Source organism: Polypterus senegalus, chromosome 6 (genome assembly GCF_016835505.1).
Source record: "Polypterus senegalus isolate Bchr_013 chromosome 6, ASM1683550v1, whole genome shotgun sequence".
Taxonomy (NCBI): domain Eukaryota; kingdom Metazoa; phylum Chordata; class Cladistia; order Polypteriformes; family Polypteridae; genus Polypterus; species Polypterus senegalus.
The window spans coordinates 45,325,301-45,352,447 of record NC_053159.1 but is presented as its reverse complement, the minus strand read 5'-3'; the positions used below and the strand labels follow the sequence as shown (position 1 = coordinate 45,352,447).

At 39.0% G+C, this 27,147-nt stretch overlaps 1 protein-coding gene across 1 annotated transcript in view; it reads left to right on the top strand.

Annotated features, from left to right (window-relative positions):
• dnah7 (dynein, axonemal, heavy chain 7) overlaps positions 1-27,147 on the top strand; it is a 422,487-nt gene that overhangs the window by 166,658 nt on the left and 228,682 nt on the right. Inside the window, exons 29-32 of the mRNA XM_039755900.1 lie at positions 505-681; positions 1,265-1,396; positions 8,891-9,112; positions 20,802-20,999. Of these exons, the coding sequence (XP_039611834.1) occupies positions 505-681; positions 1,265-1,396; positions 8,891-9,112; positions 20,802-20,999 (729 nt within the window). The remainder of the gene's footprint in view (positions 1-504; positions 682-1,264; positions 1,397-8,890; positions 9,113-20,801; positions 21,000-27,147) is intronic.

Genomic DNA, 27,147 nt, shown 5'->3' with positions numbered 1-27,147 from the left:
CAGAGATTTTACACACACCTTAAGGCAGCATAAAATAAAACCTCCTGAGCGTGAGAGGCTCAGTCACTGGCTTCTTATCACATTCAAAATTATAGCAAACGACTGGCATTCAATTTCCTGCAAGCTGACCAACCAGCTGTTCCCCAAATAATTGATACGATTGTAATCCAGGCATATTCTTACTGTTTCTCATAACTGCCAGTGGCTCAACTCTGATACTTGGAATATTCAGTTGTTCTTGAAATACAAGTAGTGACAGATTGACAGGAGGAATGGTATTTTACATTACATTACTGTACTGCAGCAAGATGCTTATTTTTAAATTATACCTTGTCTTTGCCGTGCTATATAAGGAAGATCTGTATTTATTGTAAGATTGCCTTTGTCTGTAATAATTAAGTTATAATCAGAGATGAACATTTTTATTAAGTTATAATGTGCAATGTCTTTTTTCAAAGTGTGAAAAAGTATGAAAACCTTTGAGTCCTGTCTTTCTGCTTTCAGGTGTCAAGGTGCGGTATGATCTACATGGAGCCTCACATGCTAGGCTGGAGGCCCCTTATGGTGTCCTGGATAAATACCATGGCCCCTGCAGTTAGTCCAATGCACAAACAGCTAATTGAGGGGATGTTTGATAGGATTGTGCCCTCCTGCTTGCAATTTGTGCGCAAGGCAACAAAGGTACCGGATCTGTCAAGTGCTATTTTCCTTTATCATAAGTAATAGCTTGAAAATGTAATGTAAAGGCTGGGTGGCAGAAAGAAAAAAAATAGCTGCTGTTTTATAATTGAGACAGACATCTTAAATTTACAGTACATAGAAAGAAAGAAAGAAAGAAAGAAAGAAAGAAAGAAAGAAAGAAAGAAAGAAAGAAAGAAAGAAAGAAAATGATTTACTTTTGCTTCTGCAGGCAGTGTCTTTACATATCCAATAGATGGCACTGCTTACTATCGGAAATGGTTGCATATTTTCTTTGTTAAAATCTTCTGCTACACCTTAAGATTTTTTGAAGACCCCCTTTAAAGAAAGCATTTCATGTATACAAAAGTAAAATATTCCCTTTACAATCACAATAATTTGAACTTTAAGCAGTGGTCAGGCATATATGTGATCAGCTCTGATACATTCTGATACATAGTAATTAGGTTGTACTGTATACCTGCAATTTCAGCGTTATTTGTTTCTTACTTCTAAATGTACATATAATTGATGCCATTCTATTTTCACACCATTCTTTTTTTTTTTTTTCCAATTTCCACATCAGGAGCTGTCACCAACTTCTGATACTAACCTCGTTCGGTCACTGATGAATCTTATGGACTGCTTGATGGATGAGTTTTCCAGTGAATCCAAGATAAGAAGCATGAATGAACGTGATATCTGTTCTTGGTTAGAGGTGGGTTGACTTGTCTTTCATGGCCGATTTACTGTGTTACTCAAGAATTAGACAAAGATGCAGAGACAAATGAGACAAATCTAAACTTAGAGGCATGATGCATGCTGTGGCTACTTTAAACCACTGATGCTGCTGCAGTTGATCAGGTATACAGAAGTTGCATAAATGTATGTTTCACTAAAAAAAAAATGTATGTGTTATACATTTGTTTATTGAACCTGCTTAGTCAAATTTGGGTGGGAAGCTGTTGTAGCATTGGTAACAAGGGAGGGACTCTGAATTAAATAGCAGTCCTTCACAGGGACACTCATGTAAGCACCCATATTCAGTTATCCCAGAGCAGGTATACTCAGAAACACACTCCCACTCAGTAACTCCTTAGCAATAGCCTTACCAATACAATACACTTATTTTTGAGTGCTGCAATGGGTTTTAACAGGCCCTGTCTTTTGACAGCCCCTCAGCCTTGACTCTCCAAGATGTCAAGTAAAAAAAAAAAAAATTGAAAGAAATCTCAAAAAAGACAATTTGAAGAGTTTCCACTTTCCAGGTAGGTTGGGTATGCAGTGGGTGTCAAAAAGAGGGGTAAATACAATGCAATCCACATAACAGAACACAAGTAATCCTCAATACAATAGTATAATAGTAATAGTACAAGTATAGAGTAGAATTCAACAGTAGATTATATCACATAATATGGTTCAGATTTGTTCAGAGTAATGGAGACCTTGCCCATCAAGCTGCCACCCCCCTACTGGCCATTCCATAGCTGAGTCAGTGCTGGTCTGGCCAATATGATGAAAGGACCCTTCTATATGACGATTTCAGTGCTCCTCTGTCAGAGACGACTTTTCCTTAGGCAGACATACAACTTGGCAGGTGGGAAGTGGCAACAAGGGCCATATTTGAGTACCAAGAAGAGAAACCGAATAGGTGACGGTTTGTAACAAATTATATCTATCACATTACTTATGTTTTCATGCTAATGACTAGCAACACAGATGCAGTATGCACATTTAATTAGCAGCTCTAGTCAGGATATGCTGAACTAAAGTAGTGAGTCTTCAGCTGGAATTTGAAAGCTGAGACTGAAGGAGCATCTCTTATAGTAGTAGGCAGACCATTCCACAGTTTAGGGGCTCTGTAACTAAAAGCTGAACCTCTCACTGTTATTTTATTAATCCTTGGAATCATAAGCAGACCAGCATCTTGATATCTTGCTGAGTGCTCTGGTTTGTAAGTAATGATATGTTCAGATAAGTATGCCAGACTGCCAGTGAACACCGCATTGTAATAGTCAATCCTACTAAAAATAAATGCATGAATTAATTTCTTAGTATCCCACATATTTAGAAATGCCTTAATTTCCCAACATTTTTAAAGTGGAAGAGGTTTTTTTGGATAATTTTATAATTTGTGCTTTAAAATGACATGCTAGAGTCAAAGGTAATGCCTTGATTGTGGGCTGATTCAGTAAAATTAATGGCTGAGTTAAATAATGACAATATATTGTGATCAGCATCATTCTCTCCAATAATTATCATCTCTGTTTTATCAGTGTTTAAAGACAATTAGTTCCCATCCATCCACTCCTTTACTTCACTAACACAACTAATTAAAAGCAACATCAGAGGAACTTCATTTGGTCTAAAAGAAAAGTACTGTATAACTGGATGTCATCTGTGTCGGTGTTTACCAGTCATCTTAATAAATTTATAGATACACTGAAAGACAGATGCTATAAAGGATGTTGTGGATGAACTGGCATCCCAGATAGGATGGTTGGTGGGGCCTTTTCTGGATGGAAAGTTAAAACAATGCAGGGATGATTGATGGAAACCTCCCAATGGAGTATATTCCCCTAAAACAACATACTTCCAGCATTGCTCCAATTTGGGCTCCTGAAGGACTGCATCGGTCTGGACCCTTCAGAGCTTCTAAAGTGAGCTATTGTCAGACAGCTTCCCGGCTCTCTTGAAACTCCATCTGACATGGAATTGCTCCTGAAGCATGCTTCTCATATGCCAAAATACTGCAGAGCCAGGCTTTAAAAGAAGTGAGTAGAGACTAAAGTTCACCAGGAGTGAAAGTGAAGGAGGAATAGATGTAAAGTGCAGGAAAAAAATCTGTATTTAGAGGTAAATGGAAAGATCTTAGCAGGACCCACTTTATTGGACCCAAGCTGAAACTGCAATGTTTCGACAACAGTATAAAATATACACTAAAACCAGATTCAAGTGTAAACAATAAAATCAAATAAACATTTCCATAACCTTTTTACAATTAGCATATTAAAACTGCAGCAAAAGAATATCCAGCTAGAGGATATGCTTTAGTCTATTGAATGTTTAGGAAATAAATCCAAAATTGGAGTACACAGTGAAAACATAAAATCTAATGATCTATCAAGTCCTTGAAGGGTGAGGTAGTAGCACTTTTTCTCTAAAAAGAAGCATGATATACAGTAATTTAAATACAGAAAGTGGAAAGTGAGGTTACACCTATACATTGTATGATGAATAACTTCATTAACCTGTTTAATCTGAAGTAGGGGCACTACACCAACCAATCTAACACACATCTTGGAGATATGGGAGTACCCATAGAAAAACTATGCAGATTCTGCGAGAACACGCAGATTTCAAAAAGAACACATATTCAAATCAAATTTAATTTTTACATACAGTTATATACAGTACAATATCTACTGAAATGTTTAGTTTCTGAAATCCAAAATTATGCATTAGAAGAAAATAAAAAGACAATAAATGGTAAATACTCTATATTGTGTACCATTGGCAGCATTATATTAATATTATAAAAATGTAAATAAATAAATAAAGGAGAATTAACAATAGGACATTATGTAACTCTAGATACGGTTCTCATTTAGGATGTAGATGTTCTCTGTACTGGTCTTCAAGCAGTAGTAGAGTTTCCCTGAACTTGGCACAGAGAAGAGGCCATTGTTAGGATGGCTCATTTCACTGATAATTTTCTTTGTCCTGTTCCAATATTGCATGGTATAAATGCTTTGAACATTAGAGAGTGTACATCCAGTGATGCATTCAGCTGACTAAACTACTTTCTGCAGAGCCTTGTGGTTGTACACATTTTTTTTTCCAAACCAGTTGGTAATCATTTCTGTCGGAATACTTTTGATGGTGGATTTATAGACAGCCTAAAATCCCTAAAGTGCCTGAGGTGGTAAAGACATTGCTGTGCCTCCTTCACCAAGGAGTTAATGTGTTTGAACGATATTGTGTCTTTTGTGATGTTGACACAGAGGTATCTGAAATTGTCCAACCTTTCCAACTGAGTGCTATTAATATTAAGGGGGTGGTAGTGCCTCTGCTGTTTTCTCCCAGAGTCCACATTCATCTCCTTTGTCTTGTTGACATTCAGAAGAAGACTGTTGTGCTGACACCAGTGTGATAGACTCCACACTTTGTCCAAGTAAGCCTGCTCATTGGTGTTAGACATTAGGCCTATCACAGCTGTATCATCAGGAAACGTGGGCATAATATTAGAATTAGAATTTGCGTCACCTCGATCTGATCAAGGCACCATGAATACCCAGAAATGATGGAATGAAGGCAGCTGTTACAGCTGTCCAGGAAGCCATTTTTATCATGTGAAGCATGACAACAAAGATGATTGATTTAGAGACTTTTATGTTAGGTAGAAAGCCCAGTAGAGGGCTGAGCAGCCTGTTGTCCCTGGATACCCAGCAGATTTTGCTGTTTTCTCCAGCCTAACTGGAGTTTTTTTTTGTTTTTTCTGTCCTCCTGGCCATCTGAATTTATCTTGATTTGTTGTTACGTATTTTTAATATTACTACTTAATCATAATTGTTTTTCTTTCCTTGTAACTTTCTCTGTTATTTTATGAGATACAGTGGGATGCAAAAGTTTGGAGAACCTTGTTAATAGTCATTATTTTCCTGTATAAATCATTGGTTGTTACGATAAAAAATGTCAGTTATATATATCATATAGGAGACACACACAGTGATATTTGAGAAGTGAAATGAAGTTTATTGGATTTACAGAAAGTGTGCAATAATTGTTTAAACAACATCAGGCAGGTGCATAAATTTGGGCACCACAAAAAAGAAATGAAATCAATATTTAGTAGATCCACCTTTTGCAGAAATTACAGCCTCTAAACGCTTCCTGTAGGTTCCAATGAGAGTCTGGATTGTGGTTGAAGGTATTTTGGACCATTCCTCTTTACAAAACATCTCTAGTTCATTCAGGTTTGATGGCTTCCGAGCATGGACAGCTCTCTTTAACTCACACCACAGATTTTCAATTATATTCAGGTCTGGGGACTGAGATGGCCATTCCAGAACATTGTACTTGTTCCTCTGCATGAATGCCTTAGTGGATTTTGAGCAGTGTTTCGGGTCGTTGTCTTGTTGAAAGATCCAGCCCGCGCAGCTTCAGCTTTGTCACTGATTCCTGGACATTGGTCTCCAGAATCTGCTGATACTGAGTGGAATCCATGTGTCCCTCAACTTTGACAAGATTCCCAGTCCCTGCACTGGCCACACAGCCCCACAGCATGATGGAACCACCACCATATTTTACTGTAGGTAGCAGGTGTTTTTCTTGGAATGCTGTGTTCTTTTTCCTCCATGCATAACGCCCCTTGTTATGCCCAAATAACTCAATTTTAGTTTCATCAGTCCACAGCACCTTATTCCAAAATGAAGCTGGCTTGTCCAAATGTGCTTGAGCATACCTCAAGCGGCTCTGTTTGTGCTGTGGGCGGAGAAAAGGCTTCCTCTGCATCACTCTCGCATACAGCATCTCCTTGTGTAAAGTGCGCCGAATGGTTGAACGATGCACAGTGACTCCATCTGCTGCAAGATGATGTTGTAGGTCTTTGGTGCTGGTCTGTGGGTTGACTCTGACTGTTCTCACCATTCGTCGCTTCTGTCTATCTGAAATCTTTCTTGGTCTGCCACTTGAGCCTTAACTTGAACTGAGCCTGTGGTCTTCCATTTCCTCAATATGTTCCTAACTGTGGAAACAGACAGCTTAAATCTCTGGGACAGCTTTCTGTATCCTTCCCCTAAACCATGATGGTGAACAATCTTTGTCTTCAGGTCATTTGAGAGTTGTTTTGTGACCCCCATGTTGCTACTCTTCAGAGAAAATTAAAGGAGGAGGGAAACTTACAATTGACCCCCTTAAATACTCTTTCTCATTATAGGATTCACCTGTGTATGTAGGTCAGGGGTCACTGAGCTTACCAAGCCAATTTGAGTTCCAATAATTAGTTCTAAAAGTTTTGGAATCAATAAAATGACAACGGTGCCCAAATTTATGCACCTGCCTGATTTTGTTTGAACAATTATTGCACACTTTCTGTAAATCCAATAAACTTCATTTCACTTCTCAAATATCACTGCGTGTGTCTCCTATATGATATATTTAACTGACATTTTTTATCATAACAACCAACGATTTATACAGGAAAATAATGACTATTAACAAGGTTGCCCAAACTTTTCCATCCCACTGTACATTGTTATATGAAAATGTGCTCTATAAATACATGTTTTTGTTGTTGTTATATGCATATGTGCAGTCATGCATAAAGGGAATATAGCTGAAGACTTGGAACACAGTCCTGTGGAGCCCCTGTGCTTTAGGGTGAGGGATGATAAAATGTGGTCTCCCAGTAAAATCACCTTGGGTCCTCCTGTTACAAAGTTAAAACCCCAGCTACACAATGAAGTGTTTAGACACAGGTCCCTGAGATTGGTGATAAGCTTAGAGGGGTTTATTGTGTTGAATGCTATCCTATAGTCAGTAAATAGCAGTCACACATAATTCCCTCTCCTGTTGTGTTGGAGGGCCAGTACTGTATGTATATATTTAAACTCAGGATGCTGGATCAATGAGGAAGCAGCTCTACCGCCATTGTATAACCTATCATGTCTTGCAATTGCAGTATGCTACAGGTGGTGTCATAAATGAAGTGGTAAGCAAAATGACCCATACATATAGGTTTACCAAAACAGTTCAGGATCAAGACAGCAAAAACTGAACACATACCTTAACATGTTAATTTCAGACCTGCTTATTCCACTTCAGAATCACGGGGTCCAAAGTCTTTCCCTGTGTTATTGGATTTCACTTTAAAAGGAGTCTCTCCTCTTCAGCTGGGGTAGTTGAGTTGAGAATGGAATACTGTAGAGACAAAATGCACCTGGAATGCAAGTGAAGGTGGAATAGATATAAAAGTACAAGAAAAAGCCAGTATTTAGAGGTAATGAGAAAAATAAAGTATCTTTTGAACCAGAGTCCATAACCATAAATTTGTCCAGAACCTCTTTAAAATGAATTTGTTAAAATTCTAGAAAATATCTGTCTGGAGTTTATGGTGTAATCTGCTGCATCAAAAATGGAGTGCACAGCTTGTACTCAAGGTACAGGCAGCTCTGCATAGGGCAGTAATCCATCTTAGAGCTCCTTATGCACACCCACAGGACAATTTTAGAGTCAACAATTAACCCAACCTGCAAATCTTCATGGAGACCCCAGGAGAATGTGTTAATATAATATAGACAATGAATAACCCATGATGCTGGATTGGTGAGGCTACACGGTTAACCACGGTACAACCCCAAATACAAAATGTCTACTATAATTAGTTCCTTATACAATAATGCAATTACATATCTGTATTTTTTGCAATTTTAATATCAGTGGGCTAACCTGGTTTCTCAGGGTTGCTCAATAAGTATGGGGCATAGTCTGAAGTGGCATTCTTGTAGCTTAAAATCTAATTCCTTAGCATCTTTACAGTACAATACAATACAATACAATACAATACAATTTACTTTTGCATAGCCCAAAATCACACAAGAAGTGCCGCAATGGGCTTTAACAGGCCCTTCCTCTTGCTAGCCACCCAGCCTTGAAAAACTCCCAGAAAAAAAACCCTTGTAGGGAAAAAATGGAAAAAACCTTGGGAATGGCAGTTCAAAAAGAGACCCCTTTCCAGGTAGGTTGGGCGTGCAGTGGTTGTCAAAAAGAAGGGGGACAATACAATACAATACACAGAACAGAACACAAGTAATCCTCAATACAGTATAAAAATAAAAATATTACAAGTATTTACCACTTTGGCTGCTTTAGTAATAAAACTCCTTTGCTCATTGTTAATCCTTTTAACATGTATGTTTTCCTCCAGAAGTACATTGACTGTATTCTAGGGCAGCATTTTATGGTCTTACATTTTTTAATAACCTGATGTCAGCTACAATAAATGCTCTGTTCACATCAATACTTATGTGCTGCTGTTTTGTTTGTTTTAAGCATTGAGCTATTGTTTGTGCCTGTTTATACCAGGATGTCAAGTGTTTTTTGTAACTAGCATGTCACTTTTTGTGTCTCACAACTTCTGTACCTGTTAAAACACCTGGAAGCCAAGCTCTTGAATTCATAAGAATAAACAAAGGCATTGATTTGTTTGCAGGGGATTTTTGTCTTTTCCCTTGTGTGGTCAGTGGGAGCCAGCTGCCATGAAGATGGCAGAATAAAGTTTGACAAGCTGCTGCGTGAGCTGCTGGAAGGCCCTCTGAGTGAAGAGACAAGGATGCGCTTTAACATCCTGCACCATGTGGAGCCCCCAGCTAAGCAGCTCACTGTGCCCTTGCCCAAGGATAAAAACATCTATGAGTACAGGTTTGTTAAAGAGGTAAGTGTGTTTATTGTGTATTTTACCTGCTTGTCTACTGAAAGTGTTTTTAAATCTCCATTTCCGTCACTCAAAATTTTTATCTGCTCTTTTTCCTTTTATCATTTTTTCGCTAAGAAACAGGGTTTTGCTGACAGATATATGTGGGCACTGTATACATTGGATAGTCCTGATCACATGAGTGAACAAATTAATAAACAAATGACAAATAAATCTTGCTTAAGCTTGGTTGAGCAGTATACTGTCTTGATGGAGCAAAATGCCAGTGGCCACTAAGTGAGCGACAAGTGAATAGAAAATAATGGAAACTGCTAATTTTGACTGAACCACCTGAACCAAGTTAAGATATTGCCCGTCCTCTCAAATGCCTCTAACTGATATGACTTATGAGGCTTGCTTCATTAATTTAAGAATAGTGCACTGTATAAATTCTATTTCCTATTTCATACCAACTATATGGTTTCTGTTGCTGTGTCACATGAGTGTGCTCTGCAATGGACTGGTCTCCAGTTCAAGAATTAGTCCAGTTTAAGAATCTAGTTCTTAGGAACCCTAAATGAGAAAAGAGTGTGTGTACAAAGTGGATGAAGAGATGGAAAAGCAAAAAACATCCTGGTCCCAATTCTGAAGCCCTGAGCCTGACCCTGATTATTTCTGCCTTATCTGTCTAAAGGAAACCTGGCTTACAAAAAGTCATCAGGAGCAAGGGCATCACCAGGTTGACATATTGTAGTTCCTTTATCACTTCAGGAGCTACCTCTTAAAAACACAATGATGGCAGCTTTGATCACACGGTTGACGCTGTAGGGTAGAGACATCAATGGATGGTAGGCTGGCAAGAGATTACTAGGGTCAAGTTTGTCACCTGGTTGGCAAAGGGCAGAAGGAAATCCAACATAAAGCCTAAATGGAACAGAGAAGGAGGGGGAGAGAGAGAGAAAATCACACCAGGCACAGGAGAATTTCTACAATACCAGTGTGGTAATGTTGTGACTGCTATAGAGGAGCTGTATGTCCTGTTTATAATGTGATGTGGGTAGAAGCATTTCTGAGTGATGCTAAAATACAGACAGCTAAGCCACTGACAGGGCAACATAACCCTCTGGCTGGTGAATGAGGTTGAAGGTTTAAGGGAAACGACCTGTAACATGTCCTGTCATCCAGGGAAAGGAGGCTGTGATGTTGGACAGGTTCAAAATGCTTACAGCTGTAAGCACAAAAAAAGGTTGAGAAAATAAATAAAAAACTTGTATACCTACGTTCTTATATATGCACCAGTCAGCCACAACATTATACCCACCTGCCTACCGTGTGACCTGTCGAGTCCTAGTCTCCACAAGTCCTGAGAAGGTGTCCTGTGGTGTCTGGTACCTAGACATTAGCAGCAGATCTTTAAGTCCTATAAGTCCTTCATAGATCAAACATTTTTCAACACATCTCACAGTTGCTCGATCGGTTGGAGATCTGGGAAATTTGGAGGCCAAGTCAACAACTGGAACTCTTTGTTCCATTCCTGAACAATATTTACAGTGTGACAGGGCATATTATCCTGCTAAAAGAGGCCACCACCATTAAGGAATACCATTGCCCTGTTGGTATGAAACAATTTTTAGGTAGTTGGTACATTTCAAAGTAATATTCAAATAAATGCCAGGACCATTTCCCATCAGAACATTGCTCAGTGCATCACTCTGTCCCTGCCGGCTTGCCTTCTTCCTATAGTGCATCCTACTGCCATCTCTTCTCCAGCTAAACAATGCAAATGTACTTGGTTGTTGACATGATCTAAAAGGAAACATGATTTATCAGACTAGGCCACCTTTTACATTGCTCCACAGTCCAGTTCTGACACTCATGTGCCCACTGTAGGCACTTTCAGTGGGTCACAGGGGTCAGTCTGATCAGTCTGTGGCTACGCAGACCCATACACAGCAAGATGTGATGCAGTGTGTTCTGAAACCTTTCTCGAATGGCCAGTATTATGTTTTTCAGCAACAGTAGCTCTTTTGTGGGATCAAACCACAACGTGAACAACTTTCGGCAGTTACTAACCAATGCAAACTGGTAACATCCCACAAGACCTACTGTATTTGGAGATACTCTGACCCAGTCATCCAGCCATCATAATGTGGCCCTTGCCAAAATTGTATAGATCATTACACTTGCCCAATCTTCTTGGCTTTCAACATATCACCTTCAAAAACTGGCTGTACACTTGCTGCCTAATATATCCCACCTCTTGACAGGTGCCATTGTAACAAGAAATATCATTCACTTCACCTGTCAGTCATTTCAATGTTGTGGCTGATTCGTGTTTATGTGTAACTTGTATGCTTAAATGATTGTGTGCTTACATATCTCCAAATTGAATTAAATGTAAACTGTATTAAAAACTGTAATACTATTATAAGCACACACATCTGCATCCATCTAAAAATCTGTATTTGATATGTGGGTTGTCCAAACTGAAGTTTCCAATATATGTTTATTACTATCTACATACTTACTGCTTTCATTTCCACATGTTGAGTACAGTATTCACTTTCGGATTTTGTGTAGCTTTAGGCTGCATGCTGCTTGTGAATATAGGCAGAAGATTCAAATTTATGAAGTCTAAAATGTCATCCGTGAGCCATAGATAGATATAAGAACTACACGCTCAATAGTGCAGGGATTCCAGGGTATAATGCAACTACTTTTATTTTGATGTCCATGAGCAGATTTTAGGCTTCCCTGTCCACATAAGTGATTCTGATGTTGGGCAAGAAGTGAACTCATTTTTGAGTCTGAAGTTGGGCGAGGGCCATGCTGGTTGGATGAAGGGAAGTCAGTGTCTGGAGAGCGAGAGATAGGAGATAAAGGGAGTGCTTATTATACTAGAATGGGATGATGGACGAATATCCCTAACAAATATGCAGAGGCTCACTCCCATGCAGAGGCAAACGGGCTATTAGTTTGTCTACTTATTTTAATACTGGGTTTTGAAATCTGTTTTGTTTTTTGTGGTGTGGTGCAATGATTAGTACACTTGCCTTCCAAGCAGGTAATCTGGGTTTAGTTTCCACTCAACATACTTAAACCTTTCTTTAATCAAAGATTTAAATCATTATTTTTTCAAGGTCCCACTTCCACCTGGGTGGTGCTGCCCTTACAGAAATGAAATATGTTTAATATATATATACAAATATATATGTGTATATATATATATATATATATATATATATATATATATATATTGCGTAGCCGACCGGACACAGACAGGCGGACACGTTGGCTTCACCCAACACACGTTGATTTGCCATATTTACAAGTAAGTGCAGTCCCCAAAGTCCTGGCCACAACACAATGCCTGTGTCATTTCTTCAGGCTGCCTCCGCTCCTCTCCACCAAGCTCTCTTCTCTCCCGACTCTAGCCATTGTATGAAGGAAGACGGCCCCTTTTATGGTTCCCCGGATGTGCTCCAGGTGTGTCCTGGCATTCTTCCACCGACACACCCCAGTGTGGCAGAAGTGTCGGCTGCATCCCTGAAAGTACTCAGGGTGTCCCTGCTCCTCTTACCCCCAGCACTTCTGGGTGTGGCAGAAATGCTGAGGTCCAGGGCTCTGTAGGCATTGGGATGCCCCCTGGTGGTGACCACGGGCCCCTACAGGGTTGAGCTTCAAAGCTCTGTACCCGTGGCCCCCAAAGGTACCAGGGCGGCCGCCCCCACATGGTCTGGGGAAGGTGCAAGCCCTCCTCTGGTCCTCCTGGGCGTCCCGGCCGGGTTGCCACCCAAGCCATCTTCGACAATATATATATATATATATATATATATATATATATATATATATTGTGACAGATAGGGGGCGCTCTCGCTCCCTTGAACCCCTGTCCATGACTCCAAACAACAGGTAAAAGTCCAATACTTGACTTTATTAAATTTCCACAGTGCACAAAACACCCTCTCCTCCACTATACTCATATAATCACAATAATACAAACAATAAACCAATCCTCCACTCCCAGATGCGTTGCCACCCTTGCACCCAGCTCAGCTCGCCGTCTGGGAGCTCTCACAGTCCTTTTATATTCCCTGACCCGGAAGTGTTCCCAATCCCCAGTCCATGTGATCCTGTATCGGGTCAGTTAAAAGTTTTTTTCTTCACCCCAGAAGCCCGTCGCTCTTCCCTTGACGAACTTCCTAGTCATAGGGCACAAATAAGTCTTTGGTCCTCCCTGCAGCTCCCTCTTGCGGCCCCTGTGGTATCCAGCAGGGCTGAGGATAAAAACTACATAGTCCATGATTCCCTGCTGGTCTTCGGGGCACCTCCATACTGCAGGGAGGGCTCCATCTGGCAGCCTGGGGGTATTGGCCGGGATGACAAGCCAGCCACATCTCACAATATATATAAAATGTATTGCTATCAATATGAATATATTTTAAAATAGGTTACAATATACTTCAGCTTCAAATTTAAATATACTACAAAATGTTGCAGTTGTGAGGGATGGCCAGCATCTTTACCTGGCCAAGGAGACAAGGAGAGATGGCTTTTGAAGGGCACTATCTCCCCTGGACTGCTACTTGGCAGTCTCACTGGGTTGCAATGGCGCCTCAGTTTCCAACAGGGCTGTATGGGAATTACTATTTGTCAGCACAGCCCTGTTGGATTCCGTGGATGCCGCCAGGGGGAGCTGCAGAGCCCCATTTTTGACTTCTGCCACACCTGGAAGTAATTCCAGACCTCTCTAGCAAGCCACCGGGAGTACTCCTGGGTGATGCTTAAAAAGAGCCAACTGCCTTATAGAGGGGAGTAAGAGTTGGGATGAAGCAGGATGAGGTTTGTCAGTGGAGGAGGAAGAAGGAAGGAAGTCAGGAAGGAAAGAAGGAAATAATGAGAGAGAGAGAGAGAGAGAGACAAAGTGATATGTGCTGTATTCTTGGGCTGTACTGTATTAACTTTTCACTAATAGAAAATGTGCTTAGGAACAGATGCTCTAATATTAGAGATGTATTTATAATATAAATTGTTAGCCTGACAGTAGATTTATTTATCTCTAGAAGCTAATATTAAAAGATGTACATTTAACAAATTGCTAAAGTTTTAAAGATTTATTCTTGAAATGTTGAAAGATATTAGGCTTACAGTAGATGTTTCAGAATGGAATACATCACATTCTACTGTACATGTGCTGACACCAATAAATGGGATTCTTTGGGAAGCCTGTGTTTTTTGTTTTCCAGGTAGAAACATAAGCCATCAATGATCTTTCAGAAACATAAAAAAGAACATACAATATATATAGTGTTTGTTATACACACTGTACTTGCAAATATGTTTGTTACAATATATTAAGGAAAATGTACAGTGTGTGTTTGGTGTGTGGACGTGTGTTTGTGTTCATCCTACGATGGACTGGTGCCTTGTCTAGGGTCTGTTCAATGCCTTACGGCCAATGGTAGCTGTGATAGGCCTCAGCTTTCTCCCAAAGGCATCCCTGTCTGGATTAAGCAGATAAAACAATTACATAATATACTGTATTTGATTTGATTTCAAATATAATCTTTAAAATATATATTTGAGCATATATACTGTATTTTACATTTTATTGCAAGGTATGTCCACATATTTTGTGGGGTATATTACAATATATTTCATTTTCATAAGCGTATATTATCTTTGGATTCCAATTTGGGTCCACAAGTGTAATCTCTCACCATTACAACAAAGTTTCTATTTTGTCCTGATATACTTGTAATGTGTGAATAATTTTATTTAAAAAATCATCAGTTGAACCTCTCTCAGTTGGGTAAAATATTTTCGTTAACAGGGCTAATAGGAATTTTTCTGTTAGCATTCGATCACTAACATAAAGTTTAAGTTCTTGATAATAATGATCATTTAACAATTAAAGCCAGTATAGTAAGATGCTTTAACTTACCAAATAACTGATACTTCACATATATTGTTCCTTTGGTATTTGTCTTCTAACACTTGTGATTTGCAGATAGCTTTGAATTAAACAGTTTGCTAAACAAATAAGTGCAGACCAGTTTTAATAGCACATTTGGTGATAAACAGCCTGCCTGCACCCCTGAAGGAAAACTCAGCCCTTGAAATGATTTGGTGTGAAGCATTCTTGATTAACTGAAACCATCTGCATTAGGAAACCTCCTGTTTTCAAAGTGAAGTCCACTTGGATCCTTATGACAGCCTGCAGCCTTATTTATATATCTAGATAATCCACTGAGCTCAGCATGCAATATTAAGGCAAGCTGCACATGATAGAAAATCATTTTCCCCTGATCCTGCCTAAAATGGTTTTGAATGCTAGACAGCCTAGTGCTTCCAAAGCATCTTAAGCACTATGGACTTTCAGCAGACAGTCATGTCAATTCAATTAAGTTGAATTTATTCTTTGTAAGCACACCTCCTAATGCACTGTACAGTCAATTACAAATGAAGTCCAAAAAAAAAGCAGAATGAACACAAACAACATTTAAACAAACAGAAAAACAGCATGCACGAATGTATATGCAGAAATATGCATAAGCACACACACAAACTGTGTATACTGTAAAACACTAGGGGTTCATTTTGAGCAGTCCCTGAACCCAAAATGACTACAGGGAGGTTGAAATATCAAAAAGAAACACATTCTTTATTGAAATAATTATAATGGAAGGTTCCTTAATACTGGAGAACAAGAGGTATTAGTAAACACAACAATAGAAGCACCACAGCCGCTGTGGGTATCCCTGTACATTCCTTGTTGCTTACATTTGTCCATTTGCCAACTAAAGTATAACATCTCGGATCTCCTTCTGCTTTCACCTTCCACCCATCTTTCATCCCCTTCCAGTTGAGTACTTGCCTTTAAAATTCTTCCTAGTTCTGTACTCACTTGCGGCTACCTGGATTGGGACTTTAAAAACAGGAACAATTTCTGGAATAAAACCTTACTGAAAATATGTTTTCACCTTATCATTATGGGTGATTGAGTGTAAATTAATGTGCAAAAACTGTAAATGTATCTATTTAAAATTAATTCTGCAACACAGAAAGTGAAGAAGACTTAATACTTTCTGAGTCTACTGTATTTCTGCCTTGACTGGTCATTTTTCTCTCAGAAACAATATGCTTTCAATATTTAATAAGATAAGATACAATAAACAGTCTCCTAGCAATTTAAAACAGGCTGCTGAGGCAGAAGTACTGAGTCATGAGCCCAGGATTTATCTTTTAATGCATAATTTGGTTTTGTGGTAGAGAAATGAACGAGAGTTTTTGGAATTGACCACTATCAGCTGACACATCTCAAAACTTTCCTCTTCCAGTTTGGCCAGAGCAGGAATCCTATGCTTATGTTTATTCTGCCAGAGTTATCAATGGAGTATCAGAAGCCTGCAAGTTTTAATATCCAAGCTATAACGTGAATTTCCAGGTCCACTGAATAAAAAATGCCAACATGAAAGCTGTGGGATTATGCATGCTAGAAAGCTTGAGGTGATGAGAGATTTAATAATACAGACTTTAAAAAGAAGAGGGATCTTCATAGGATTAGCATGGGACTTTTCCTGAGAAAATACCAAAAGATATCAGTGCAAAAAGTTAGGCAAAAGCTAAGTCCCTCAAGTGTACTTTCTTCTCATTTTATAATTAATCCTCCTTCAAGTTTAATGGGATTTTTACACAGCAGGCAGCAGTCTGAGGACATTTTTGTATGCATTATATATGTAAGTAGTGTGTCTACTCAGTGAACCAAAAATTCATATGCACCCATCTTCTTTTTAAAAGTGACTTTGGGAGTTTTGTTAGAACTCTACATTTCAATCATTAAGCTTTTGTGATTGACAGAGTTGTTTCACTTAATAAACAATTTTATTACATACTGCTTACAGCAAATTTGTCAGTATTTAATTAACTCTCATACTGTTAAAGTGATCTTTAAAAATGTATGTATTGAAAAAGTGCCTCCATATGTACACTGAAAGTCTTCATTTCATTTTCCTGTTTTCTATTTGATAAGATCCTTTAAATAGCATATATATTATTGTTGTCTAGTTTTAAAAAATATTTCCTGGTAGATCTTTCTGACTACATTTAGCATTTTTATAGTTTTTAACATTACTAATCCATCCAATGTCAATACCACAAAGAGGTGAACTCTTATCCCAGCAACATCGGACAAGGCATCAATCCACCTCACAGCACACTAACCCATAATGAATGGATTTTTTCCTGCCGCACACTATAGCACACGCCTTTCTGTTTGTAGTATACCTGCATCCATGTATTAATATATTTTTTAAGCCTTTTTTTCCATTACACAGTTAAAAACAGTGCCATTATACCATCCTGGATGAGGTGCATGTCTTCTGTCATGCACACACACACTTTAACTGGCAATGAATCAGGTTAGTCTTGCCAGTCAACCTAACAACTGTCTTCATATCAACTGTGTGTTTGCATCTATTCTTTTTTACATGTCTTTCTCTATTACCTCATTTTAGGGTATCCCACTAAATGCAAACCAGAAACAAACACCTCCATTATTTGGCACACTGCACACATCTACTTGTACTCCAATTCTCACTCATATCAAAGCATCTTGTGTTACACAGTACCTATAAAATGTACTCACACCCTTGGAAGTTTTCCTATTTTATTGTTTTACAACATTGAATCAGAAGTGAATTAAATTTGGCTTTTTGATCATTAGAAAAAGACTCTTTATTGTCAAAGGATAAGCAGATCTTGCTAATGCAATGTAACTTAATTTCAAATGTAAAACACAAAGTAATTGATTGCCTGAGGTGGGCTGGCACTCTGCCTGGGGATTTGGTCCTGCCTTGCACCCTGTGTTGGCTGGGATTGGCTCCAGCACACCCCCGAGACCCTGTGTTAGGATATAGCGAGTTGGATAATGACTGACATAAGTATTCAACCTGTTTAATATGACACACTGCCATTCAGTTGATTGTAGTGTAAATGCACTTTATCTAGAAGGTCTAACTTGTGGTGAGCCAGTTTCGTGGCCTGACCTGCACATTGAAGACAAAAGAACATTCCAAGCAACTCATTGAAAAGGTGGTTTAAAAGCACAAGTCAGAGGATGGAGACAAGGAAATACCAAAGTCATTGAATATTCCTCTGAGTTCGGTTAAATCAACCATTAAGAGATGGAAAGAGTATGGTATGGTAAATCTACCTAGGGAAGTCCATCCACAAAAACTGTGCTATTGTGCAAGAATAAGACTTGTTAGGGGAACGTCAAGAATCTTGATAAGATAATTCTGAAGGAGTTAATAGATGCAGTGTCTTAAGATTGGGGAGACAGCATCTATTGCCCAGATGCTTCACCAGTCACAGCTATATTTGGGAATGGCAAAGCAATAGCCACTGTGAAAAAAGTGCAAAAGAGATCTTAGCTAGTATTGGCCAGAAAGGGACTACCTGTTGAAGCTCATCGAGAGAATGCCAAGAGTGTGCAAAGCAGTAATCAGAGCAAAGGGTGGCTATTTTGAAGAAACTAGAATATAAAACATGTTTTCAGTTATTTCACCTTTTTTTGTTAAGTACATAACTCCACATGTGTTCATTCATAGTTTTGATGCCTTCAGTGAGAACCTACCAATGTAAATGGTCATGAAAAAAATAGAAAACACATTGAATGAGGAGGTGTGTCCAAACTTTTGGCCTGTACTGTATGTCTTGTTGGTTGTTGGTAGTGTTTTGTGGTTAATTGTTTGTTTTATTTAACAAATTCTAAGATAAGTTAATATTTCAAAATGTGTAACAATTAACACATGAAATAACTCCACAAGACACCCCTGAAACACACCCCTTCCCACCCTTGCCCCTACTCCCATGCCATACCACCAGGAACCATCACTGTGCCAACCAACCATGGCACTATACACTATCCAAGAAGTAAATGCAAAACAAGTTCCTGCACATTAAAAATTTAACTGTGAAGGCAGCTGATTCCCAGTTACTAATGGACTCTCTGGTTGCCCCATTCATCCATGATGCAGACAACTCCAGAAGGATCAGTTTGTGATAGAAGGTGTCACAAAAAGCAGACACAAGAGTCATAAAAAGGTTTGGGGCAGCCACCCGTGTAATAATCCCTGGTAATAATTGCTAGAATTGATGTGCTCAGAACAGAGTCCAAAACAGAACTGATTAGGATGTCAAATATGGTGGCTTTAAAGGCAAGAAAAGGAAATGAAGTCATCGAGGGCGGAAGCGGAAGGGTCCTCTTCCATAGGTTTTGACCTGGACGCGACGTCATCAAAAGGGCTGGAACAGGAAGTCTCTTCGCTCATGGGTTCTTCACCAGAAGTGAAGTTATCCAAGGGTCCGTAAAGCGCAAGTGACATTATTAGGGCCAGGCAGAATTTCCCATGAATGGTCTTTGGAAAGTGAGAAAAAAGGTCAGTGCACTCCGCCACCCCCTGTTCTGGCATGGAATTACTCTCATTTAGACCCTTTAGCTGCCTCCCATGCACATGTGTGTGTGACAGAGGACAGAAAGTTCTTCAGTGAGATTAATTAGATTAGGTGACTTCCACCTAGACATAAGAATTTGTGCTAGTGCACTGATAGAGCAAGGCCTGAAAGATCCAATAATACAAAACTATGTGGCAATATAGGAACAGGTACTGATAGCAATGAAGAGAGTGAACAAGAGATTAGAGACTGGAAAGTCAGCACAGGTGGACAAAACCAGTACATATGCATGAATATACCTGGGTCATCACAGGGGAATAAGTGACAGAAGGGAATCTGAGCTAAAGTCCATCAAATGTAGATTACAAGAAGTAAATGAACAACCTTAAATTGAGTAAACTGATGATTGGGGTTTCTTGATGAGAATTTGTCATTTTTAAAAACTGCATTAAAGCAAGTAGGAGAGAATAATGTGAGGTCCTGGGACCACTGAGAGATGCAGGGTAAGGTTTATAGGAAATCTTATGTAGCCGGGAGAAAAGGACTGAGACATGATTTCTGAAAGGAGAAAAAGAACTGGAAAGGCAGAAAAAAGATGGCAGGGTGAAGGAGATACAACGGAGACACCATGTGCCATATGCATTGAATGATGCTCTAGGTAGTAGAAAAAGGTTGCTGGTTAAAATAATACTTTGGTGTTCCTGCATGTGTTTGAGTTCTCTGAGATTAACTGTTGTTTTGACCAGGGTTATCCAGGTCAGACAAACTTAAGTTGAGGACCCAATGGCACTCTGACTAAAAAGGCAGATGCAGGAAATGGCTTGATTAAAAGTAGCTCATTGTGAGTTTGAATATGCTCTCGGACTGACTGCTGCCCTGTTTCCAAGATAGCCTCAGTCAATCTACAACTCCGAACTGAGTCTAAATGGTCCAATAATTATTGATTGATTGATCAACTTTAGTATGAAATTCTGAATGCCTTTTCATTTGTGCAAGTTTTTCTCCCTTTTTTAAACTACCTATTAATTAGTGTAGGATTTTGGTATTCTGTGATTTCCTTTTATTCACTATTACAGTATAAATAGGCTAAAGTCAGACACTGGACTTCTTTTATGTTTGGTGGCCTTTTTGTCTGGAGCAATTATTTTCAACTTAACTGCCTGCGAGTGATAGCCTTGGGAACACAGCAGCTCTCTGCAGGCTTTTTTTTCTCCCTTGATAACCTAATTATACACTTTGTCTTTCATTGCAGGGAGCTGGGAGATGGGAGCTATGGACTGAGGAGCTTAAATCAGCTCTTCCTATCCCACGGGATGTGCAGTTTAATGAAATCATTGTACCTACCCTGGATACAGTCCGGTACACTGCACTGATGGAACTCTTAATAACACATCAGAAGCCGACTGTGTTTGTTGGGCCTACAGGAACTGGCAAGAGCGTTTATATTATTGTAAGTTTTTCTTCATTGCAATACTAACTGATGTCCTTGGTCTCATAAAAAGTGCCCTGTCAGTCTAAACTTTAATGTTAGCCTTTACCAAATAACAGTTTTGCAGTTAAAGGTTCTTTTCAGTTTTTCAGTTCATGTTGTAATCAGTGCTTATGCCTGGATACCCTTATTGGTGTTTCATATTTTCTTTAAAATAATCTAAGGCATATTACAAACTACATTTGTCATTTCTGTAGTGTGAGGGAGTGGTGCTAGGAACCTAATTTAAGTCCTGGTTGGTACTGTACCTCTACAAATGTCCTACAGCTTGTACAGGTTGATACAAACCCTCTTTGGACCTGAGTGTAAGATTTAAGAAGAAACATATTACATATTCTACACAAAGAGTCTTAGATGTCCATGGCCCTTTACATTTTTTTGCTACTCTTTGCCTTTTTCAAGCAGGCAGTGTGGCTTCATGACTACAATTGTACTGTTTAAGCATAAATATGTTACTTCAACTGACTGTGGTGCCCTGTAACAGTCACACTTTATAGGTATACAGAATTGTTTTGTACTATTTCTTTAAAGCCATTTAATACTATTTATAATGTTGCTATATTGAGTTCATTTACTCTTAAGGGCAGCATGGTCTAGTGATAAAAATTCTGAATATGCCTCACTGGACTTTGAGGTTGTTTGCTCAGTTATACACCTCACTGTGACTACTCTTTCTTATCTTTAGCCAAGTTAGAAGTTTTCTTTCTTTTTAGTCAGTCCAGTGTCTGTCTATCTATCTATCTATCTATCTATCTATCTATCTATCTATCTATCTATCTATCTATCTATCTATCTATCTATCTATCTATCTATCTATCTATCTATCTATCTATCTATCTATCTATCACAATGGCAATGCTTGCAGTTTTGGAAGCAGTTCAAGCATGCTGTATTTTAAGATATTTCCAATGGTGTTCATTATAAAAGGTAATACCCCAAATATAGATCTTCACACCCAACATACATTGTGATGCTATGGCACAGTGGCTAGCTCTGCTGCCTTACAGATCTGCTGTCCTGGATCTTAACCCCACAACTCATGGTTGTCAATATGGTGTTTGCATATTCCCAGTGTATCAATGTAGGAGTTTTCTCCAAGTAGTCTAGTTTTCCTCCTGCATTCCAAAGATATGCAAGTTAATTAATTTTAACAATTCAATTATGGAGTGTACAGTAATCCCTCACTATATCGCGCTTCGACTTTCGTGGCTTCATTCTATCGCGGATTTTATATGTAAGCATATTTAAATATATAACGCGGATTTTTCACTGCTTACATGGGTTCTGCGGACAATGGGTCTTTTTACTTCCTGTACATGCTTCCTCAGTTGGTTTGCCCAGTTGATTTCATACAAGGGACACTATTGGCGGATGGCTGAGAAGCTAACCAATCAGAGCACGCAGTTAAGTTCCTGTGTGCTGATTGGCTCAGCAATGGAGCGCCAAATTCGATTCTGCTGCGTTAACCAGGAAGTCTCGTCTTGCTCATTCAGCATCAACGTGTTTCGCTATGTAAAGAGTTAACTTTTGTGCTCTTTTGTGTTTATCTTTGTGTATAGTCAAGCCCTTCATTATGGCTCCAAAACGATCTGCTCCTGCTACTGCTTCAGGGGCCGTGCCCAAGCGCCAACGGAAGATGTTAACAATTGCCGAAAAGGTAAAAAGTTTTGGATTTGGTGAAGGAAGGGAAAAGCTACACCTCTGTAGGACGCCATAACGGCATCATTGAGGCTACGATTTTTTTATTTAAAAAGTAGGAAAGGAATATAAGATCTACGGCCGCAGTGTCCTTTTAACCAGGGTGCAAAACGAGTTGTAAGTGGATTTAATAAGGCAGTAGTCTGGATGGAATCTGGATTGAAGACTGCTGGAAGAAGAACAATGGCGGTGCTTCACAGTCACTTGAAGAGGCTCCTTTAGAAGAGCTGTAACGCTCTCCTTTGTTGTGCAGTAAAACTAAACTCATCGTTATCGGACAAGTCATCGTTTCATTGTTGGTGAGTAACCATAATTCATTTTCTACTTACGGTACTTAGTACATTACATGTACGTACGTTTAGTGTCACTGTACACACATTTACTGTATACAATTTTTCTTGTATTGCACGTATTTATTGCTGGTGGCCTGTCTGTGTGGGAGAGTTTATAAGGGCTTAAAGTATATAAAAATAGCCATACAAACATATGGTTTCTAATTCGCGGATTTTCACCTATCGCGGGGGGTTCTGGAATGCAACCCCCGCGATAGAGGAGGGATTACTGTATACACTGATCAGCCTCAAAAATAAAACCACCTTCCTAACATTGTGACGGTCCCCCTCATTCCACCAAAACAGCTCTTGACCTGTCTGCCACAAGACCTTTGTTGGTGTTCTGCAGTGCCTGGCAACAGATTATTTAAGTGACAAATGAGTCACACTCCACTGATGTGAAAAGGAGTCTCAGATATGGCAAAATGGGTGTGAGGACTCTAAAAAGAACCGCAGAGTAAACCAGGGTCTTTACCATCCTGCCCGGAAGAGGCCCACCCCAAGTTAGCCAGCTCTCCAACTTCTACCTGCAGGCTTTGGCCTAAGCACGTCTCAAAATGAGAAGCTGGCTTTGACAGCTCAAAAAGAAAAATGCTACAAACATACCATACAAAGGAGAGGGTAACCTTAAACCTCTGGCTTAAAATCCCATTCTCACAATATTTTACAGTGGTCAATTTAAACTGTTATGGTCTGATATGAAAACTGCAAGAGAGCTGACTAAAAGAGGCTAATGAAAATAATGAGGTCTGCAGAGAATATTATTGGAATGTCTCTCTCTTCTCTGGATGAAAACACTGTGTCTGTAAGGCCTGGTGCATTGTGCTTTAGCCGTCTCCCCCCTCCCATGAAATCTTCATTCTTTTCCATTTAGAAAAAGATACTATGGCATCAGAGCCAGTTCTGTCAGATTATGTGGTAACTTTTTGCTCAGACTGTCAAACTCCACATCATATTACACCCTGCGCTAACATTTTAGACCACAATCTCTCTCTCTTTATGTGTAAGTCACTTTCTCTATCAGGTTAAATGATCAGTCACTGCCTTGATCTGTGGAATATGCATTAAATGGGTTTCTGTGTAATTATGACAGTGTATTGCATTTGCATGTTGCCTATTTAAATAGTAAGTGTGTTGCATGGTTTTGTCTGTTTCTTCACACTTTCTTGTCTTTTATTTAGACCATATATACACTATGAGTCCTGAGCCTAGTTATTTTGTGTCTCTGTGTACTTATATAGGGTGGGAAGTACATCAAGTTTACATTGATTTTGACTCTGAAAAGACAAAGTTGAATCTTTTTAAAAATAAATATTTGTAAAATACCCAAAAAAGATTTGTCTAAAAAGGCAATCCAAAGCATTGCAAGTTCAGATTCACAATCCAAAACACAAACTCAATAACTACAGATAACAGAACAAAAGTTCTACTTACAATAAACTCCAAACAACTCTCAATGACAACTCAAGGGAAGGTCTCTACCCCACCAGAATATAAAGGTGGTGGATGGTTCCTCAGGTGTGATTCATGGTGGTCTCATTTCTTGTGGTTCAACCTATAGTACATACAAAAAGGCTCAACATTTAAATAATATAGTACAATAGTTAATAATAATACTAATAATAAATTAACAAAAAATACAGAGTAACATAAAAAATAATACAAAAATATCTAAACTGTTACCATAACTCCTGCCTTGTTGCTGATGATGCCCCATGTTATGCTTGCATTTACGCTGTGCTCACACCTCTAACTTGTACTCTCATGACAGATGTCCATTCTCCCAATGTCCCTCCTCTCTCTCGTAAAGAAAGAATATGACTCCTAGGATAGAGAGCATGCAGGTTTTTACTGAATATAGCAGACAATTCCAGTAATTGGCAGCTGAGGAAAACCCATAGCAATCAGCTGAACAGTGGCGCCCATAAGTCATCTTAGAGATATTTCACTTTTATACTATTGAATTGAGTGCAGATGAACAGAACCTTCTTCATTCATTATCATGGCCTTTGGAAAGATGGGACTCCAAAAGGAAGTATATTAAAAGGACACAAACCTTGGCTACTTTCTGAAGGCAGAAAGTACATCAGATGCCTAGAGTCTTCACCCTCTATCGGAGATAATAAGGCCATAGTGCTCTGGTGGGACACCAGAGTGTCTTATGATCCTGTGATCTCTTTGAAACTGCAGAACAACCAAACAATTTCACAAAGGCCTGAACTTATAAGAGCAGAAGACAACTCAGAGGTGTAGTGGCTTTTGGGCCTCCAGAATGCACTTTTTAGAACTGCTCTTGACCTGGAAGTAGAGTTTAAATTTGATTCCCTATGAATACATCAGTGAGCCTAGAGGTGGGAGATGAAATGGGTGAAGGTTCATTGATGGGAGGGAGAGAAAAAAGTTGGAGAACAATAGGGATAGGAGGTCAGAGTGAGTGCTTCTATAAAATTTAGAGGGGCAAAAAACTAAGAAAATCACCACACTGTACAGTCTGGGCAACATGTGGTTAACCCTTAAACCACCAGAACCGGCTATAGTCGGTTCCCAATACAATTTGCCAGCATGCCAAAGCCAAGTATATTTGGTAAAATATATTTGTTAAATGCCGCAACCAGCTACAGTTGGTTTCCAGTGCAATTTGGAAGCACGCAAGAGCCGATTATATTTGGCGACGTATATTGATTGGATGCTGCAACTGGCTGTAGTCGTGTCTCAGTGCAATTTGCCAGCACGCAGGAGCCGAGTATAATTGAATTAATTAATTAATTGAACGCTGCAACCGGATATAGTCCCTTCCTAGGACAATTTGCTAGCTAGCCGGAGTTGTTCAGTCAGTACCGTATATTCTTTAAGCAGCCAGCTCATGACCATTGCTGGCCCCAGCAGAACTGCAGCATAACTGTCCCTGGGATTCAGCCGCTGCACTAGACTAGCCTGCAAGCTTCAGTGCTTACCTCTGTGTGCTTGCGTGCAGCCAGTTCAAGTGCAGTTGGCTCCGTGATTTACTGAATTTCATCAGTTGTACCTTGTACATATAATAACAGATTATTGGAGTTTTTTTTAATAGTTTTTACAGTTCATTGGCAATGTGTAAAATAATAGGTGTTGCAGTAATTGTGATGTTCTTTGCATGAAACAAAATATGTGTTCTGTTAAAATTTCACATTTTCTTTGTGAATTATGACGTTTACTTAAAAAGTCCAGCAAGAAAAAGTATATGGCATCCAGGGGTGCATCAACCCTCAAGTATGTGGCAGTTTAAAGGTTAAGTAGAGTCAGTAGGGCTACAAACCTTAGTTGATTTTATTGTCACTTCTTAGTCAGAAATAAGAAAGGGAGAACATTAAACTAACAAAGACTGCTTTTTATTAAAAAATAATCAACTATTCTCCCAAATAATCCTTTATGCTTTTATACCGCATCGGTGAGCCCATTGACGTTTTTGACAGTTTTTGTGCTTGTCACTCTCCCTGATTTCCTTCACCTCATGGTGGTTTATTTTTAAATGTGTTTCTTTATAATGTCCATCACTCTTTTTGCAATATATGTTTTGCATCTGAAGCACAACACTGTCATCACTTGAGTTGTTAAGTCTTTTAGTTTGATGATAATTGTGACAGGCACTATATGAACTATTTAAATATAAGAGTTTTATATGAATTTGAAATGATCTTTGGCTTCCTAGTGACAATAAGAGGTAATCTTTAAAAGTCTTGTATCTGATAGAGCTGTTTTTATTTGAAATGAGTGACAGCACATTCTGATGTTATCTGGCTAAAGTCCCCCATGACTAGAAATGGGGTTGCTAGTATTGAAATTAGATTTTGATAGCTATTTTAAGTGCATTACAGGAGTTATACCATAAACACTGGAAATTCCCATTTTCTTGTATCAAAGCAGTGTTGTAGCAAGTCTACTAGATGCACTGTACAAGTTTATAATGACAGTATTGATCAATATATGTTTCACAAACGTGTATATGTATAAATTATGTCATTTTTTCCATCGTATTTTAGATTCTTTGTGATATCTAGTAAATTTACAGCAATACTCAGTCATCCATTATCAAAGCCTCTAAA